This window comes from Athene cunicularia, assembly GCF_003259725.1.
Source record: "Athene cunicularia isolate RWA chromosome 2 unlocalized genomic scaffold, athCun1 chr2_part1, whole genome shotgun sequence".
NCBI lineage: Eukaryota > Metazoa > Chordata > Aves > Strigiformes > Strigidae > Athene > Athene cunicularia.
Genome location: NW_020799095.1, coordinates 98,025,698 through 98,043,638, shown reverse-complemented (window position 1 = coordinate 98,043,638; position 17,941 = coordinate 98,025,698). Strand labels below are relative to the sequence as shown.

At 37.9% G+C, this 17,941-nt stretch overlaps 1 protein-coding gene across 8 annotated transcripts in view; it reads right to left on the bottom strand.

The window, feature by feature from the left end:
* The window catches only part of PIEZO2 (piezo type mechanosensitive ion channel component 2), a 259,140-nt gene that overhangs the window by 116,411 nt on the left and 124,788 nt on the right, over nucleotides 1-17,941 (bottom strand). For all 8 annotated transcript variants that reach the window (XM_026842250.1, XM_026842251.1, XM_026842249.1 and 5 more), the window contains 2 exons: nucleotides 9,164-9,374; nucleotides 6,004-6,217 (listed from right to left, as the gene is read on the bottom strand). In XM_026842250.1, the coding sequence (XP_026698051.1) occupies nucleotides 6,004-6,217; nucleotides 9,164-9,374 (425 nt within the window). The remainder of the gene's footprint in view (nucleotides 1-6,003; nucleotides 6,218-9,163; nucleotides 9,375-17,941) is intronic.

The following is a 17,941-nucleotide window of genomic DNA, read 5'->3' as shown; positions in this document are numbered from 1 at the left end:
AGTCATCTTGAGCAGTTGCTTATATAAACCACACCAGCTTGTTCCAGTGAAGTAAGACACTAAAAGGGAACTAAAGAATATAAAAATTTGTTAAGAACCACTAGACCTTCCTCTTCAGAAGGAGAAACAAATGTAATGTAGAAGGTTAGATGATTTGCTGTGAATTTTCCAGTATTCCTTGGTTCACCTATTTTTTCAACTCTTCTGCCATGCTGTCATGAATTCTGGTAACTATCTGCTCACCAGTCAGAGCTAGAGGTGTGAACCTTTCTGGACACCAGATACACATTAATTAGATAGTTAATAAAAAATGAAGACTGCCCAGACTCTGATGGTTCAGGTGATAGCAAATGGACTGTTTACTGTGTAGTAAAGAAACATTTCCTAGTCTAATACTGAGAGACTTACTTTATACAGTTCACAAAATGCTGGGAAAAAACAACTTTTGCAGAATCATGCAATTCAGAAGAGCACTTAGAATGACAGAATCATAGAACAGCCCAGGTTGGAAGGGTACTCAAAAAATAATTTCCTACAATCTTTCATGGGAAATGAAGCCCAGATGAGCCCACCCGCCCTGGGCTATCTCTTAGTTTAGAAAGAGATTATGATAATAGCAAGGATGATTAGAGTCTTTTGTCAACAGGAGTCTGAACTTGCATTCCTAAACTGTTAACAGAGTAATTCACTTTGCAAAATAATTTAAAAAAAGATAATGAAGTTGAACATAAAGCTCTAAGAAAGCACATAGGCTAAAGCCTTCTAAGTAGAATTAAAAGTCTCCTAAAATGTGGTACATTATACAGCTAATATGAAACTCAGCTGCAAAACTTCCATAAGATCATTTAGTTAACTTCTTTTCCTCTGCAAAGGAGAAATCCTGGCTCTCAAACCTAATCTGGTCATCATGACAAATGTGGTGGCTAGACTGGCATGGTTTGGAGCATGATCTGTGACTATAAAGTGTGCTTTTGCTGATAGAGGGTGATGGAAACAGAAGGGCAGTGGAGTGTCTTTATATGTCATGTATCCAGGGGTCTCTGCCCTGGCAGTGGGTGCTGCAGTACCGTGGTGGTAAGTGGCAAAAAAAAATCAGGCAAAAGGCATGAAAGCTGTTGCGGCCAAAGGGCAGCTCACTATAAGATACATAAATGAACTTCAAATACTCTGTCTTGTCAAACACTGCCTTAAGACCAGGTTACAAGTCAACTCCAAAACCTCAGAAATTCACAGAGAGGTAAGGCTATTCTGCCTCTCAGAGGTGAGACGGGTGCTAAAGATGGTCTGCAGCAAGGACTAACAATGGCTGTAGCTCAGGTGAAACATTTTTTCGCAGTTCTTGGCTACAGTGGAGCAACAAAAGCAGCAGATCAGTGCCTTGCCCTGGAGAAAGGCAAGATACTGACAAGGACTCGGAACAGCTACATCTTGCTATTTTGGCAATATCTGCTCTCCTTCTGAGATTTTATTAGCATGCTTAGCCTCTAATTTAGAGAAAAAAGTTATGGATGTCCCACCCTGATCTGACAACTCCAGGAATATTTTAGAGACTGTGGTTAAGCATTTGTTCATTTATTACCCTGCATAAACAGAACATTTGGGCTACAAATTCTGAATCTAGATCAAAGCTTTCAGGGAGGTTCGAATGGAGGATTTTGGGCTGGACTCAGATCTGAAAACAAACTGGATATTCTGAATCTACAATCTGTAGCAAATATTAGTATAACACTCCCTCCGAAAATGAGAGTCATTTAAGCAAGCTTATTACTAATCACTGTAAAACCTATTTAATAAGTCCTGCTTAAAGAGATTTATAGGCATTTTTCAGATGAAAATTTCCTGTTGAAAAGACAGCTTTAGATTAGACTTCCCCACTCAGATTGCAACAAAACATTCTGTAATTCCAAATTCCCATTCTCTTAAAGAAGATGTGAAATAACATACCACTGTGAAGTGGATGACACTCCCTGGACTCCTAGGTTTGCCTCACTTTATAAAGCTGATGCCTTCCCATAGATTAAATCATTTGTATTTAAACTATTTTAAACATTACTTGTCTGAAAACTACAAGCAATGCAAGACAGACTTAAAACTCTAAAAAAGCACATAGGTTTTCATTTACATTGGATTACTGGATCTTTACATGAATATGCTTATAGGCACAGTTTTGGACAGGAATAAATTTACTGACTCAGGATAAACTCCATACCACTGCACTGATCCTATTTCTTCATGCTGGCAAGGTCTTATCATTGCCCCAGTTACATCCTTTTGCCAAAATAAACAACATCAGGAAGAAAGGAGGCAGCAATCTGAAAAACGGCAAACATATTCTTGCGTATTTTTTCAGGCTGTGGCACTGTGTACATAATTTCTAAAATCATTTTAGCTCATTGACTTGTTTTTGTTAACTCAGGTGAAAAGAATTTTATGGCAGAATTATGTTTTTTTTTTTTTTTTTTAAATTTTGCTTTAAATGGTTACTTCTTGCTATTATTTTCCCATCTCTGTAATTTACCAATTTTGCAATACGGCAACAAGTGAACACAGAAGATACCTATTTTAAATGAAGTTAAAAATGAGTGTGGACATTTTATTTGACAGAGATCAATTGGTAATTAACCGGTGCTAATTTATGAAACGACATAACTCCTAAATGAAGAGTAGATTAAGCCTTATTTACACTGGTCCTCCTGCACCACTTAGGACCATGCTTTCCAAAGCAGTTAGAGCACTGCCTTGAACAACTGCCACTCACTTCTCCACTGTGGGCTGGTCTAGAGAAGAAAAGCTGTTAGTGGCAGAGGCAGCTTCCTGCAAGTTCTGCCACTGGCATGCCTACCCCTGACACATCAGCTATACTTCAAGACTCTTCAGTACTCTATATATTTTTCAGTCTGCAGATCCTAGTGAGCAATGGATGGCATTTCACAATAGATCTGAAACTTTGTAGAAGATCAATGCCTCCATATCTGCTAACAGCACTGTGGCAAATACACTGGGCTACGTTATCACAATATCCTATTTTGGGGGGAAGTACTTTGCTTGCAGAGTCCCACAGGGTTTCAGAGAAAAACATGTAAATTCACCAGATTTCAGACTATCCCTTCCAAGAAAACTGCTTCTGGTGACACCATTCAGTCACTTCTTACAATCACAAGTGCTGAATTTTGAGTTAAGCATTCTTAAAAGGAAGGAGCAGCACAAGGATGATGCAAATCTTAACTGAAAGATACTGTTAGTTGAGAACTTTCCAGCTTGTTTATGTATAGTTTAACTTCATTTAGTCTGAAATCAATCGATACAGTGTCATGCTGAATGCATTACTATTCAGAGACAACACATTTTTTACTGATCAGAAACAAGTTGTACATTTCTTGTCAACTAGAGAAATCGTCCAGAAATATCAATGTTAGCAGCTTTTTAAAACACCATCCTTATGCTCTACAGAGAGAAATAATATCCCCCAGAAGTCCGAGCTAGTTTTCACATCTGCCCTAGCATGTGAGGAGAGCTTAACCTGGGGATTGAGCCCTCAAAACTTTACAGAAAAATAAAAGAAATAAAAGCCCTCCTTATGTTTCAGCTCCCCTTCATATATGGATAAAGGTCAGTTTGTAATATCACTAAAGCTAACATATGCAAATATATGTACTTGATGGATTTTTTTTTTTTTCATACAGTGAGTTTATTGCAACTAAGGAGAGTTCACACAACTGAGTAGGTATGCTGGTGATCTGCTGTTCTCCGCTTGCAAAAAGACATTAAACAGCATATTCTGGGTGAGAACAGCAGAGAAGAATTTGGGGAATCAGATTCTTTTCTCAGCATATAATTTACTCATGCAAGCCACCCACTAGTATTAATGGGAATTCTGCATATTTAGCTCTGCTTGAAACCAAAATGGTACATAAAATATCAAGGTATCAAATTTCTTCTAGAATGAAAAATGCTAAAATATTTTTGCTGCACCATTCAAGTTCATGTGTCTTTCATTTTCCTCCTCTAGCCACTGCTTATATACCAGTCCAATTCCAATCATTAAAAATCATACTAGTGACTTTTCCTCACAGATTTGCACTTCCAACCACTAATAAAACCTGTCTTGATGCTCTTCAAACACACCTCCCTGAAAGTTGATCAAAGTAAATCCAGAGTAGAAAGACTGTGATTAAAGAAACAAGGAAGATATATTTACTGCACCTTCTGTTGAGTTGTCATCAGTGTTTTGTATATTCAAACATAATTTCCTATGTAATTTAGTCCATCAGTCCCTCACATGACATCACGTGTAAAAGGCAGATTACCCAACAGTACCAGTTCAGGAGAAAGTCTCAAGAAGGTAACATCATCATTTACTACTTACAAAACTCCAAATTCAATACTGGGACATTTTTAATCCAAAATTTGAAGGTGCTTTTACTTTCTGAAATGAGGCAGAAGCAACTTACTTGCAATCAGATTTTTTTTCATCTCAGGAATTAGTGACTAAGTTAAAATGGCATATTTGTACCGAGTGAAATTTTATCATAAAATGTAGAATTACATTATTTACAAAAATACAACTAAATGCAGAAAATAAGTTTGAGACTATATTAATTGAAAATTAAAGAAAATAAAAATCAATGTGATTTAAAATTAATAAGAAAATATTAAAAACTTAAAAAGGACTTTTACAAATGATGCATATGAAGAGAATTTCATGTGTTCTGGAAAAATGGTATGAATCACATACTTCCTTGCTATTGGCGTCTGGTGATAAAACACTGAGAGATTATATCCTCATAGCCAGCCAAATAGTTGAGAATTCTGAAGCCATGATTTCTATTTTTTTTTAATATAAGAAGAAAGTAATATAAGATTTTACAGAAGTTGTGAGCGTTTTAGCTACTTGTTACTAGAAACCAACCGTTCTCCTACGCTGACCTCTAGATGGCACAAAAGAACCTAAACTAAGGAGATATTTTCCTGGTTTTCAGGTAATATTACCCTCCCAATCAGCCTCCAAAAGTCAGCACTTCCAGCATCACAAAACACACATCTATTAACCCGTACTAAATAAAATGTAAAAAATAAATATTAAAGTAACAGCTACAGTAGCTAGGCAGCTCATTTTTTACTGTTTTTAAAGATTCATTGAGATACAAATAATTAATTGATTCTCCACAAGTACATCTAATATCTTTTCACCTTCAACTTATAATACTTAAAAGGAACAATAGGCTTACCAGAAATAGGTTGTTTACATTTAGTTTAATGTAAGGATTACTACAGCACCTAAAAAAAAAAAAAAAAAAAAAAAAAAAAAAAAGTAGCAATGAGTAAAATACATCCATTACTTCATCTTATTTGAGATTACAGTATGTAAAAAATTAAAGAGTCAGTAAAATCACATCAAATCAATATTTACTGCAGCATTAAATAGAAAGGCTGCTTTTGACTTAAGTGATGTAGCCGTTGGTATGAACATAAGACCAGCATGTTCTGTGTGACCAGAGAGAATTTTTATATTAACGATCTCATATTTTGCATGGCATGCAAAGTAACACAGCAGCCCTTATTCTCTGCACACAAGGATGGCACCACACATGCATTTTGCCCCAGTTAAGACACTATGACTTTAGACCTCAGAACATTACTTTTCCTTTACCAAAAAATGTGCATGTGTACACTGCCCTTGCATCCATACTGCCACCTATTTCCTTTATCTCCTATCTTAGCCAAATCATTCACACTCACATCTGAGGATCACTCTGATGAAAACCAAAATCACTTTCCCCTCCTAACCTGTCCCAGCTCTCTGCATACAATTGCCCAGGAGGGACTTTCACCACTCTATCATTCAAAACCATTCAGGCTGAAATGCTTTGACTTGCAATTCTGAACATGACGTTATGCATAACATTTGTCAAAATATTATGTGGAATAGCATTTGCATCAACATGTGATAAGAAAGCATTGCATCATGTGCCCACCACTTAACGTGAAAGGAATATCTCTCACCTGGCATAGAAATCTTTTGGTGGTACAACCTCCTGAAAGAACTGTAGCTGGTACAAATAAAGTCCAATCAAGTGCCCCGCACTGAATATAGCCATTAATACACACAGACAGCTGAATATCAGCGGATCAAATGCTTGGCAACAGGACCACCATGTGCACAGGCCCAAAAATACAAAGAAATACACAGCTGAAGTCAAAGATGGCACCATCATACCTGTAAAAATAAAAACATGATGGGTTGGAAAAGTGTGGCAAATATCAGTATTTGTTAAACCTTAAGTCTTACAAGAAGCATATTAAAGAATTTAAACCCATTAGTGTTTATGGTAATTATTACAATTAGACCTTAAGACTGCTATTAGCTTTGAGACTAGAAGAGATTATTATTTTTGTTCAATTCACGTATGTCATACCTTAGCACTTAGTACACAACCACTCTCCAGACATTCTCCTCAGATGAAGTCTTCTCTTTGTTAAGATGTTTCACAAAGCATAGAGAAGACCAGAAACACGGCTGCAAGGCCAGCTAGTAGTGCCTGAGAACACCAGTGTATTAGACTTAAAAATTAAAGTACAAGATGCTAAAATGGCATAATGGATGAATAGCAGAAAGCCTTCTCATATAAATCTTCAGATATCTTGAGTTATTAAAACAAAAAAGCCCCAACCCTAATGCATATACTGAAAATAAGAGAGATCTAGATAAAATCTAGAAAATATTAAAAAAAAAAAACCAAAAAAACCAACTCTTAGAAACTTGTAATTTATATATGACAGAGATGCTGCTGTCTTACATATATATTGGGTTTGCTCTTGCACATGTAGCAGAGTATTTCACTTGTGAAAATGTCTAACTGGTGAAGGACACCCAATGCTCTGCAGGTAGCCTACAAAAATTGAGTAAGCAGGAAAGACATACATGTCTAAGAGTGGCAACCATGAGAAAATGACATGAGAGAGCTTACATCCAGCACAACAGTTCAGTGGAGTCTCTAAAGTAACACTACTGAAGTTCACAGGGACACCTGTCTCTATTTATTTTGGATTTTGTTTACTAGGGCATGTCTAGGAGCCACCTTCCTCTGGACAGACCTGCAGGTTCCTGGTGGCCTGCAGCTCCAGTACACCTGTTGGCCCTGCAGCTGGGCCAGTCACTCTGGCAGGAGGACTTGCACCTTGCCAGGTGCCAGCTTGCCATGTCTTCTGGGGGCAGCGCTCCAGGGGTTGGTCCCCCATTGGGTTGAGTCCCGGCGCTGTAAGTACTCTTATCCAGATATTTTGCTTGAGCTTCACCATCACATCTTCCGTATTGTATTTTAGACCAAGTCTTTAGCCTAGGGTGCTCTGTCTCTGCTGGCTTTTCCATAGGCTCACAGACTTAAAAAAATGACAGGAATACGGGGATCATCTATTCTGACTGCCTTCATGATGGGGGCTGTAAAACTTTACCCAGCAATTTCTGCCTCAAGCCTGTAACAATTTCCTTTCTTCTTTCAAAGAGATACTTTGTCTTTATTTAACACTTTAGGAGAAGGAAAATCCACTATATACATAAATATGTTGTTTATTATGGCCAATTACTCTAGCTACGAGAAATTCAAAATTTATTTCTTCTCTGAAATAGCTTAGGTTTACCACTTAACTATTGGCTCGTATTATAACTTCTACTAGATGAGACATCTGTTAAAAAAATGGAGGCACTTTGTACCTTTGTCAGTACTTTAAGGTTGTAGTCAAATCACCATTCATTTTATTTTTTTTTTCTTGGCATGGCAAGTAAGAAAGTATTTAACTAATTAAGCTCTAGGTTTTTCTCTGGAATACAGGCTTCCCAGACCTCAAGTCCTTTTTTTAACTCTCCTCCAAACACCTTCCAGCTCTCAGTGTGTGTTGGAGTCCTGCAGACAAGCTGCTTGTCACCACTCAGAAGAAATTGCCACTGCTGCATGCTCCTTCTGCTTCATCCTCCTTGGGTGATGTTCAACCATTCAACTTCAGAAGGGTAACAGTAACAGGTTGGGGTTTTTTGTTGTTGTTTGTTTGTGGGTTTTTTTGGTTTGGGTTTTTTTTTTTTTTAATGGTATCTCTCTTCCTGGATGTCAGGCCTCGTGGCAACCCACATAACCTTTTTTTTTTTTTTTTCCCTTTTTAGATGTATTACTTTGCATTTGGCTACATGTAAGGCTGTCAGATAACCTTACCTTACTGAAAGAGCCTGCCTTACTAAAAGGGACACACCTGACCAGTCGTTGTCATTCAATATCAAATATCAATACCAGAACAGGTTGTTAGACATTGGAATGAGCTGCCCAGGGCAGTGGTAGAGTGCCCATCCCTGGAGGTGTTTGCCAGGTTGACATAGTGCTTAGGGATCTGGTGTAGTTGAGAATGGTCAGTGTTAGGTTAATGGTTGGACTAGATGATCTTCAAGGTCTTTTCCAACCTTGATGATTCTGTGATTTTTTGTACTATTACACTTCATACACTAGTATAGTTACACGTTAAGTATACACTTGTACTTTATATGTAAGGAGTCCATTCAAACATGTGAGTAGGCAGATAAATGCCAATTTACAATTGCATGATCTAATTTTGAATTCATTAATTACATTAATTAATTCTGGCTGTAGATGTTTATGTGGTACTAAATCACATGCCTTATTAAAACATTGTCTATATCATATCAAAACAGCTATTTTTACCAACCACATCAAAAACCAACATGAAGTCTGCTTATCACTCTTTACACACTAAATGTCTGTCATATTAATCTTTTTAAATTTTTCTTTTCTTTTTAAAGGTTATGTGAATACAATGCCTTTTTACACTTGGAAGTGACAGAATCAAAGCTAGAATTCACATTATAATATATATATAATATATAGTCACTTAGAATATACAACCATTCACCATTTGGTTATAACAGCAACTGTGAATGTTGTATACGGAATGTTAGAGCTACACAGTATTAGTACAAATAAATTAAGCAACTCAGCATATTCCAGTGACTGCCAAAAAATGAATTTAAATAAAATCAGCAGCAATTTCTTTTCCCTTAAAAATTTCCATTGTTATTCCCGCAGGTGCCAAGGCGCTGAAAACTCATTTGTTAAACGCATAATCTAATGGACTCTGGAGGAAATTTTTCAAATGCACCAACCTGCTGAACCAAGTAAAATCGTAACAACAACTTTTCCAGTGGTGATTATCATGTTGCCAATAAACTCCCTCAGTCTGGATGCTAGGGAGGCAATTCTACGTAGCAGTTTTAATTTCATCGTTTCCTCAAATTCTGCTTCACCACAGTCTTCATCATCCAGATCTTCTTCATACATCAAAGCGTCATCTGGCTCTAACTTTTCCCTTACAGCCTAAAGGAGGAGAAGGGAAAAGAGAATGCAAAAGAGAGAGACAGAAATGCAGAGGAATTTGAAATTAAAAATGACACATGTATTATTTAACAATGAAGTCTTCTTATAATCTTTGACTATGTGCAAGTAACAAGAGAGTTAAGATGTACTAAAGCTAGAGTTGTACACTGATGGCTCACACTTCATATCTGCCTCAAGAAAAAAGGATGTTAAGGGTTGTCTCTGAGAAAGACTGTAGTCGTACTACATGTGCACAACAGGGTGCTTGTTCATTTTTATATTAAATTTGTTTTGGTTTGCTTGGCATTCTTTCCATCTTGCTATCTATCTATCTGTTAAACTCCTCTTTGACTCAATGGCTTCAGGTATAAACTCCAGCCACTAAGCACAACCTTCCTGGTTGATGTTCCTCAGCAAATCTAATGTTTCAAACCCTCCCCCATGAAACCTTTATCAGACTTTAAATGCAAAACCTAGAATGGGGCAAGTAGGAGTGATCTGAGACAGGGCAACAAGGGCTGAAATAAATGGACATACAGCTCATTGATGGCTGAAGGACAGTTTGCAAGAGGAAAAACACACTAAACAGAGGCTCTGGGAGAGAATGAGAAATGGTGAGATCGGCTGATGGTGGAAAAAAAGGAGAAAAAAGTGAGCAAGAGAGAAGTACTGAAAGCTTGAGTGATCTGTAACAATTTAGCAGGGGAAATGAGACCAGTGGATTAGAACTACACAATGGAAAAAGGAAAAGAAGGAAATGTGTAAAGGCCCCTCATGCTTGAGCAGTTTGTTAGGATTTGGCAATGGCCTTCACCATCAAGTCTCCATCGTATCTTGGAGACTAGAAGATATACACAGCTATTGAGTGATGCAGACTAAATCATCAACCCACGGTGAGCATCTGCAGGATTAGCAAGAGGCCCACCCAAAGATAAAATTTATGGAAAAATTAGTCATTCACAAACATGTAGGGGCATATTTAAAAAATTAAAAAAAAAAAAAAAAAAAAAGCAGTAGTTTTGAGCCAGGTTCTCTCTTGGTGTAATACAGCGTAGCTTCTTTGGCACTAATCTGAACTTGTATTAGCTAACGTTAGTTCTGGCCAAGCAGTATCTCTGTGTGTGAAAGTAAAAAAGAGAGACTATTGGTATTTTTCATCAGAATAGCAGTTTTATATTTACTGGTGACCTTTGACAGCAAAAAATTCCACACCAACAGATAAGATTGCAGTAGGAACAGCTGAACTGTCAGCCTACTTAACCAAATTCTTCAGTACCATTTTGTTATGTGTATTCCCAAAGGAACAAAATTCCCTGTGGACTCCTTCATTTCACTTCTAAGCCTGGTGCCAACTTTCTCCTCTTAGTTTGGAGCATTAACAATGTTGTGAATGCCCAGAAAAAGCCTGCTTATTCTCAAGAGTATCTATTTACAATGAAAAACATATTAAATATGATAGGGTTGATCTGGGAAATCTACCTTTCTCTTGTACATATCCAGCTATTTCACTAGTTATACCCATTATAAATGGAGCACACTAGCATTTCAATTGCTTTCTTATTGTCACCATATATTTATACAGCTCTCAACATATGAACTATTAGATCCTTAATGCAAATAGTGGAGAGGAGATGGCAGTCCAAACATGCAGTCATCACATTTTGAGCCATGCAGCACAAAGAGGCATTCTGTCTGTTCATCACTGCTGATCATATCTGAGCTTCTATCGAAACAGGAGACAATTAAATATTCAGAAACAATGCTGACAGTAGGCTGAACATTATGCTCTTCTGCCACAGCTGTTTCTGTGAGAAAGACATACAAAGGGCAGAAGTTATGATAATTTCTGCTTGTGTTGTAGTTACTAGATAAACCTGCTCCTCATCTAGTCCTTCTGGGCCCAGTCCTGCTCCTCCTGTACTGGCTGTAGTGTTCTAATATGACAAATGAACAGTGAAAATTTCAGTAGTGTTCATATCCCAAACGAAGGAAGGAGTGAGACTGCTGGACATTTAAAGGTTATGACGCAGCATGCCTACTATACATGGGGCTGTGTAGAGACCCCTGTTTCCTCAGCTAATGCTTTCCATTTGCTGAAGACAATATGCATTAAAATGTGCAAGTATATACAAAAGTGTGTAGGAATAGTTTCAAAACAAATAAGTTATTCCATGAGAGACTGCCAGGATTCATATCTCTATGAATATTGCAAATCTACATTGAAGATGAAGACAGGATTCATACATTTATTACAGCTTAAGCTTAACTGGAGTGCTGTCTAAATTGCTTAAGTATACATATGCAGGAACAGCAAATAAAAGTCTGAAGAGTCACAAAAGAAAATAATAAAATGTTATCCATGCAGAAGCAGAAAATGTCCTTGAGGGAAAAATGAACAAAATTTAAATATTTTTAAGTATAAATTGGAAAAAAATACACAATAACTTCAAACTATGAAATAAAAAAGAGGATACAAAAGTAAGAAAACCACAAAAAAACAGCCCAATGAGAGATGGGACTCAATATCCTTTTCTGTGTCTTCCCCCTGCCTGCTTCTCTCACCCCAGGTGACAAACACCCAATTTCACATCTTGACCTCCTCAACGAGTCTTTGGATTTTTCTACCATAATAACTAGGACCATGAGTTTTTAACATGGCCAGGCTAATCACTCTTGTTTCACTGATCTGAGGGACCTCTAGGCTACATTTTGTCTTGAGAGTTCAGTATTAATAATCTAGTACTGATACCCAGGGAGAAGCACTATGAAAGAGGATATTTCACTGGACCAGCTGAGAAGGAGATGATGGTCCAAAATTTAAGCATAGGTAAAAGCTTGCAAGTTGATGAGTTACTGAAGTTAACTTTCCTTGTATTTCCATTTTTATTTAGATATCAAAATATGAGTTCCAAGTTGTACAAAAGATTTAGGACTGCACAAGCACTCAGAGGAAATTCAGAGCAACCTACTTTTGTTGCTACTGAGGTCATCAGCTGTTGGAAAGAAAACTTCAACATTATGAACTTCAGCAAATACCAAAATGATTTCTCACATTTTCCTTCTAAAACTACAAAGGTCTGTTTGGAGTTGGGGTTTTTCAAATGCTCTCCTCAGTTTATGACAAGGTATCAAGTGGGAAAACCTGATCATCAACAACCACCATAATCTGCAGTCCTGGATGCTTTTCCAGAACAGATGCACACTGTTTTGCAACTTTTCAGCACAGCATGAATTATAAGTGATAAGTCTGTTCAAGGATTGCCTAGTTTCAGACCAGGACTTTGCACCAGCATGCTCTTTGGTAGAGGTGGGTTACCTTCTACATCTCTCTCTTCTGTAACTGCAAGTGCTTTTAAGGATGATACCTTAGTCCTTCGTCTCATCTTACCTCCCAGTGGTGTCATTCATGACCCAGTCAATTATTATTTCAGTGAAAAGACTATGACAGCTAAACAACTATAGATTTGATATATTTTTGTATACAAAATTTGTATATTTGTTTGTGATACAGTATCCAAGGTGAAGTCAAGTAACTGAAGGGCCATGTACCTTTCCTGAAGTAGCTGAAAGGCCATGTTCCAGTGTATGTCAAAAAGACAAACTTTGGATTCTCCCACTCTCACATTCACCGCCCACCAAGTGGATTATCTGGGATGGCTTTCCAGCTTCTCACATTGAGCACTTCAAATTGCTGAAGGCAGGCAAACAGTGAACAGTTTTTACATCTACCATGGTGATAATGTGCCTGTTGTTTTAACACTTTCTGATGATTAAATAGCCATGCAAGTACACGCTCATCACAGAACACCATTGCTCCAGTCAGGCTGTTTTGCAAAGCTCTTTTTACTATGTGGATTAGTTTAAAGCTACAAACCCATGTCGCATAGGCTACAGTTAGAAAAATACTTTTACTTCCATAATAAATTACTTATTATGCAATTACAGGATCCCTGTGGATGCTGATTAAATCAAATAAACTTCTCCATTCAAGAAGTATAGAGCATTTGTGAAGCCATAAACATGTGTTTCCATGACCTTTGCTCTGCAGAGTAGGGCCCCAGGACTTTTTATAAACAAACTAAATGCAGTTTAGTTTTCCAGCAATCGTGTGGAAGTCCCATGAGTATTTATTGTACAACACTTTTTTTAAACTGCCAAACTGAGATAGAGAACAGGCGAGGAAACTGTACAGTCTCTGTGGCAGCTATGGCAGCTACCATTGAGGCCAGGGCCAGAATGTCCATTAGCTACTTTGGGGGTTACTTTATTAAAATCCAACTTTTAGATGTTTCATCTGGTACAGTATAAACACTACTTCACAAAGATATCCTCTAGTCCCAGAGATGTATTTACTAACAGGAAGCCTTAGCTCCAACCTAACCCCCATTCTTGCTTCAGAACACTCCTTGCTTTGTACCTATATTTAATGGTATTGTGTCTGCAAACACAAGTTCACTCATTTATTAACTTTTTGATTCTAGAGAGGACAGGAATGAAACTCCAAAAATTCAGATAACGAGCAACAAAGTTTAACCTACTAGAATTGTTACAACTAAGGATATACAAGTCTCTGACTGGACACAACTCCCATCCCTGCAAATGCATTGCATTAATTACTGGGACCTCTCAAGCGTGCACTGCTAAACTCACAAGAATAAGTTCTCATGAGAACTCAGGTGCTTCCTCCTTCCAGTTGGCTCATAAATGTACAAATAGCCTCTTCTGCAGTATTTTGACATTTCCTCCCAGTCAGAACCAGGAAACAACGAGAGGAGTGAAAAAATAAAAAATAAGCCTGAGAAAAAGCATACAGTTACATGAAGTTCACCAACTGCTTTTAACATGTTGCTTTTAGAATTTTTAACAAAGGTTAAATGGTTCCTGCTCTGTCAGCTCAATTCATCTATGTGTTATGTGGACATTTAAAAAGTTCTAGAGATGAAGTGATCAAACTTAATGTCAAGATGACATTGTGTTTTCCATTGCAGAAATGCAACCTGCAATGAGATTGTATGGCAGCACTGCCATGCTCCTAAGGCAACCTGCTTGTGTGGTTATGTTCTGCAAAGTACCTCTGTGAAGGAGAGCCTGAAACAACCTCCTGCAGAGCACTGGCGGGGGGTCATTGATTTAAACATGTTCTTGTTGCCTCTGAATTGCCAGTGGGGCTGCAGGGCTCACCCCATCACCTGGCCACTTCCCAGAGCCTGCTCCTTCCTGCAGCAGGCTTACTCAAACAGATACAGGTATGCAGATTCAGCACAAGGGCAGAGTCGTACACCATGGTAGACTATGTTATTTATTGACGGTGATATCAGAGAAGTGCATTCATGATCTGGATTACCTTGAAGGTGCATGGTTTGGCTTGCAGAAAAGATAGGTGCACCCACTTTGCCAAGAGACAAGAGTGTGCAAGCCACAATCTGACCTCCTTCTGGCAATTCTAATCAGTCTCCACAAGAACTGCTCAAGCCATAGCATCCCAGACCTCAGCACAGACTTCTAACCCCTGCTCCTGATAGCCACACCAGTTTATTTAAAGTCAACTGGATTGTCTTCATGCTGCCCTGCAGTTTGCATGGCCTGAGGCATATGCTCATGGCCCACTGCTGACACTGTTACTGTAAAACCATGATTCACTCTTTGGCAGAGAATTAAGATATCATTTCCTATAACTATTTCTTTACCTCTAATCAAAGACCATATTTTTATTCCATAACTGTAATAGAGTAGCACAGATACAATTTATTAGACATCTTTGTCTAGACAAGTCTGTTCAAGCCATTACTATGCCCAAGTTTTTGGACTTCCTTTTCATTAGGAAAAAAAACACTTAACAATTTGGTTGAGGAATCATGTGAGACAAGCTATTTGATTCTACTACACCAACAGAACTATAGAAATAGACTCTCTATCTAATATCACATTGTTTTAGTCCAATTGCCTAGATATTGCTTAAGCTGGTCTACTCAGTCTAGATGGAACATATCATAACATGACCAAGTTCCTACATTTAAGCTTGCTCTAAAAGCCTTTTTCCATGCACATACATATGTGCATACAGAAAAAATAATCAGAATAACAATGTTCTTTAGACAGACCCAGCTGTGAATACAAAAGCTGGAAAAGAAATTCAGCTGCTACTTGTTTTACCATCAAAGAAACTGCAAGCCCTTAATGTGATACAAATTATTGTCTTTAACCTGCAGTCAATACTAAACCACGTTAAGGTAATCATTTATTGAATTTCCAATTTTGCAAGAAAGCGAAGAACTGCACAGCTGTTTTGAAAGTGTCAGCATGCGAGAAGCGGATTTCCCTGCTTTTTCTGCCACAGAATAGATACAAAAATTTCCACATAAACAACTCCCACATGTCATTCAATTTGAGCTCTACAGAAGTAGGGCTGCCTAGCAAGAGTATCTTCTTTAAGGTCATCTTGGGTGAGATACATGTTGGGCTCAAAGGAGGTGGGTTTTACCGAAAGCCGTAAGGGAGCACCACTCTACACACACACAGGGGGTGCATGCAGAGGGAGGGCTGCAGACTGAAAGCCAGGACAGAAAAAGAAAACTGTGTAATCTTAGGGGAAGACCCTGATAAATAAGCTGAACTAATCAAGTGTAAGACAATTGTAATGAACATTTTGGTAGGTGTGACATTAATGAGATAGAGGCATTCTGGAATTCAAACAGTAATCTAAAATTTATATTACTCAACTGAATCACAGAAAAGAAAAATCCTAAATTAACTTTAAGTCCTATGGATCTTAATGAAAAATTTTATCACTGATAGATCTCACATATGCTAAAGCTTGGGTTAAAGGCCTACAGAGCATTAGATACATTCATCAGGGGTGTACCATCAGAAATAACTTTCAGTGTGTTTGCAGTGTTTGATAGTAATGGAAGACATGCATTTCCACAGTAAAATCCCCTGTGGGAAAGAGTCATTCATTAAAAAAAGGATCAGCTGTTTACTGGAAATGCATAGGGGACAGAGGCATTTAGCAATTCAGAGGAAATGAAAAATAAAAAATTAATAGAGACAAGCACAGTTCTGAAGCAGGATAACAGGAAGGCAACTCATTAAATCCTGTACACAATAGATATTGTACTGAGAGGGCCAAAGATTATTTCACTTCCCAATGTACCTATCGCACCTGAGCAAACACCAAGTGATTTCAGCACAAGACTCACTTGGCCAATATGGAAATACAGTTTCACATCTTGACTTCAAAAAGATGTCAGGCATATAAGCCAAATTCAAAAGAGAGGGGAACTCACAGGCAGAATTCAGCTGTTTGGCCTGAGATGATTGAACACATTTTTTTTTTAGTGAAAAGGAAATAGGAAGAGTTGGGTTATGACTACAAGGCACAATTCAGTACAAACTCTAAATGAGTTAGTGCAGGTATGTGAAGCAGCACAGCACCCATATGGAGTAATTCTGGGACAAAAAATATATATGTTGTAGCATTAGCCATCTTGCTAAGAAAGATGATAAATAGCTCAACCATGGTGCTGTGGTTATTTGCAGTAGTGCCTGAGCTCATACCAAAGTGGCTTGGGTACTTCTCCAGTATCACCCTGAAGAGACAGAGATTACTGGGATGAACATGAGAATGGGACATCTAATCTACAAGAGGCTCCAAAATTACTTGCCTTCTTTCATCTTGCAGAACAACCTTTAAAGAAACACATTATTTTTCTCCCAAAATACCAGATAAATAAATGCTAGAGAAGGAAACAGTATACTGGAGCAAAAGAGTAGAAGAACTAAGAGGGTTATAATGCAGTTATGAATACATGTACAATCTAAATTAGATGTTTTCGAACCACCAGAAAAGCAAAATTACAGAACAGGGTCCTGTCAGGTGCAATGGGATGAAGAAAAATTGTCCTGTTTTCAAGATGGTGCTTCCTACCTTTCAGAAGGAATTGTGTGATACAGCTGTCTGCAATAGCAGCAGACTGAATTCCATGACCCAGGAGATTCCTTCTTGTACTGTGTTACTCATCACTTAGGCCGTCCAAAGGCAACAATGTTCCAGGACTTTCCTGTCCTAGTTAACACATCTGTATCTCAAAATTTGGAACTGAGGACTGTTAGAAGAGCAAACTAGCAACCCCAGTGAAGAGCTGCCGCAAGAAGTATTTCATCATGTCACGTTTCTAACCAAAGCAGGACAGGTGCACGCTGAAGTTTCATGCTGAAGAGGCTAACAGCATTTGGTAATACATAATGTATTACGCTATGTAATATTATGTAGCTGAGGCACTGCTGTAGTATAATTACGTATTTATGTTAAGACTTATCCAAAGACATGTGCATCAAACAAGAAGCTAATGTAACTTGTAAACTTTTGACCCTTGTTAAGATGAGATGCATTAGAATTGTTACTGAGGGAGGCAGCTGGATAAGGTCTGGCAAACTTCACCACTACAAACATCACAAGTGAAGCGGTAAGGGAGCCTCACCTACTCCTATTAAACCAAATAAATAAGGTTTTAAATCCTACTTACAGCATGTTCAAAGCACACTAAGACCAACTGTATTTGGACCAG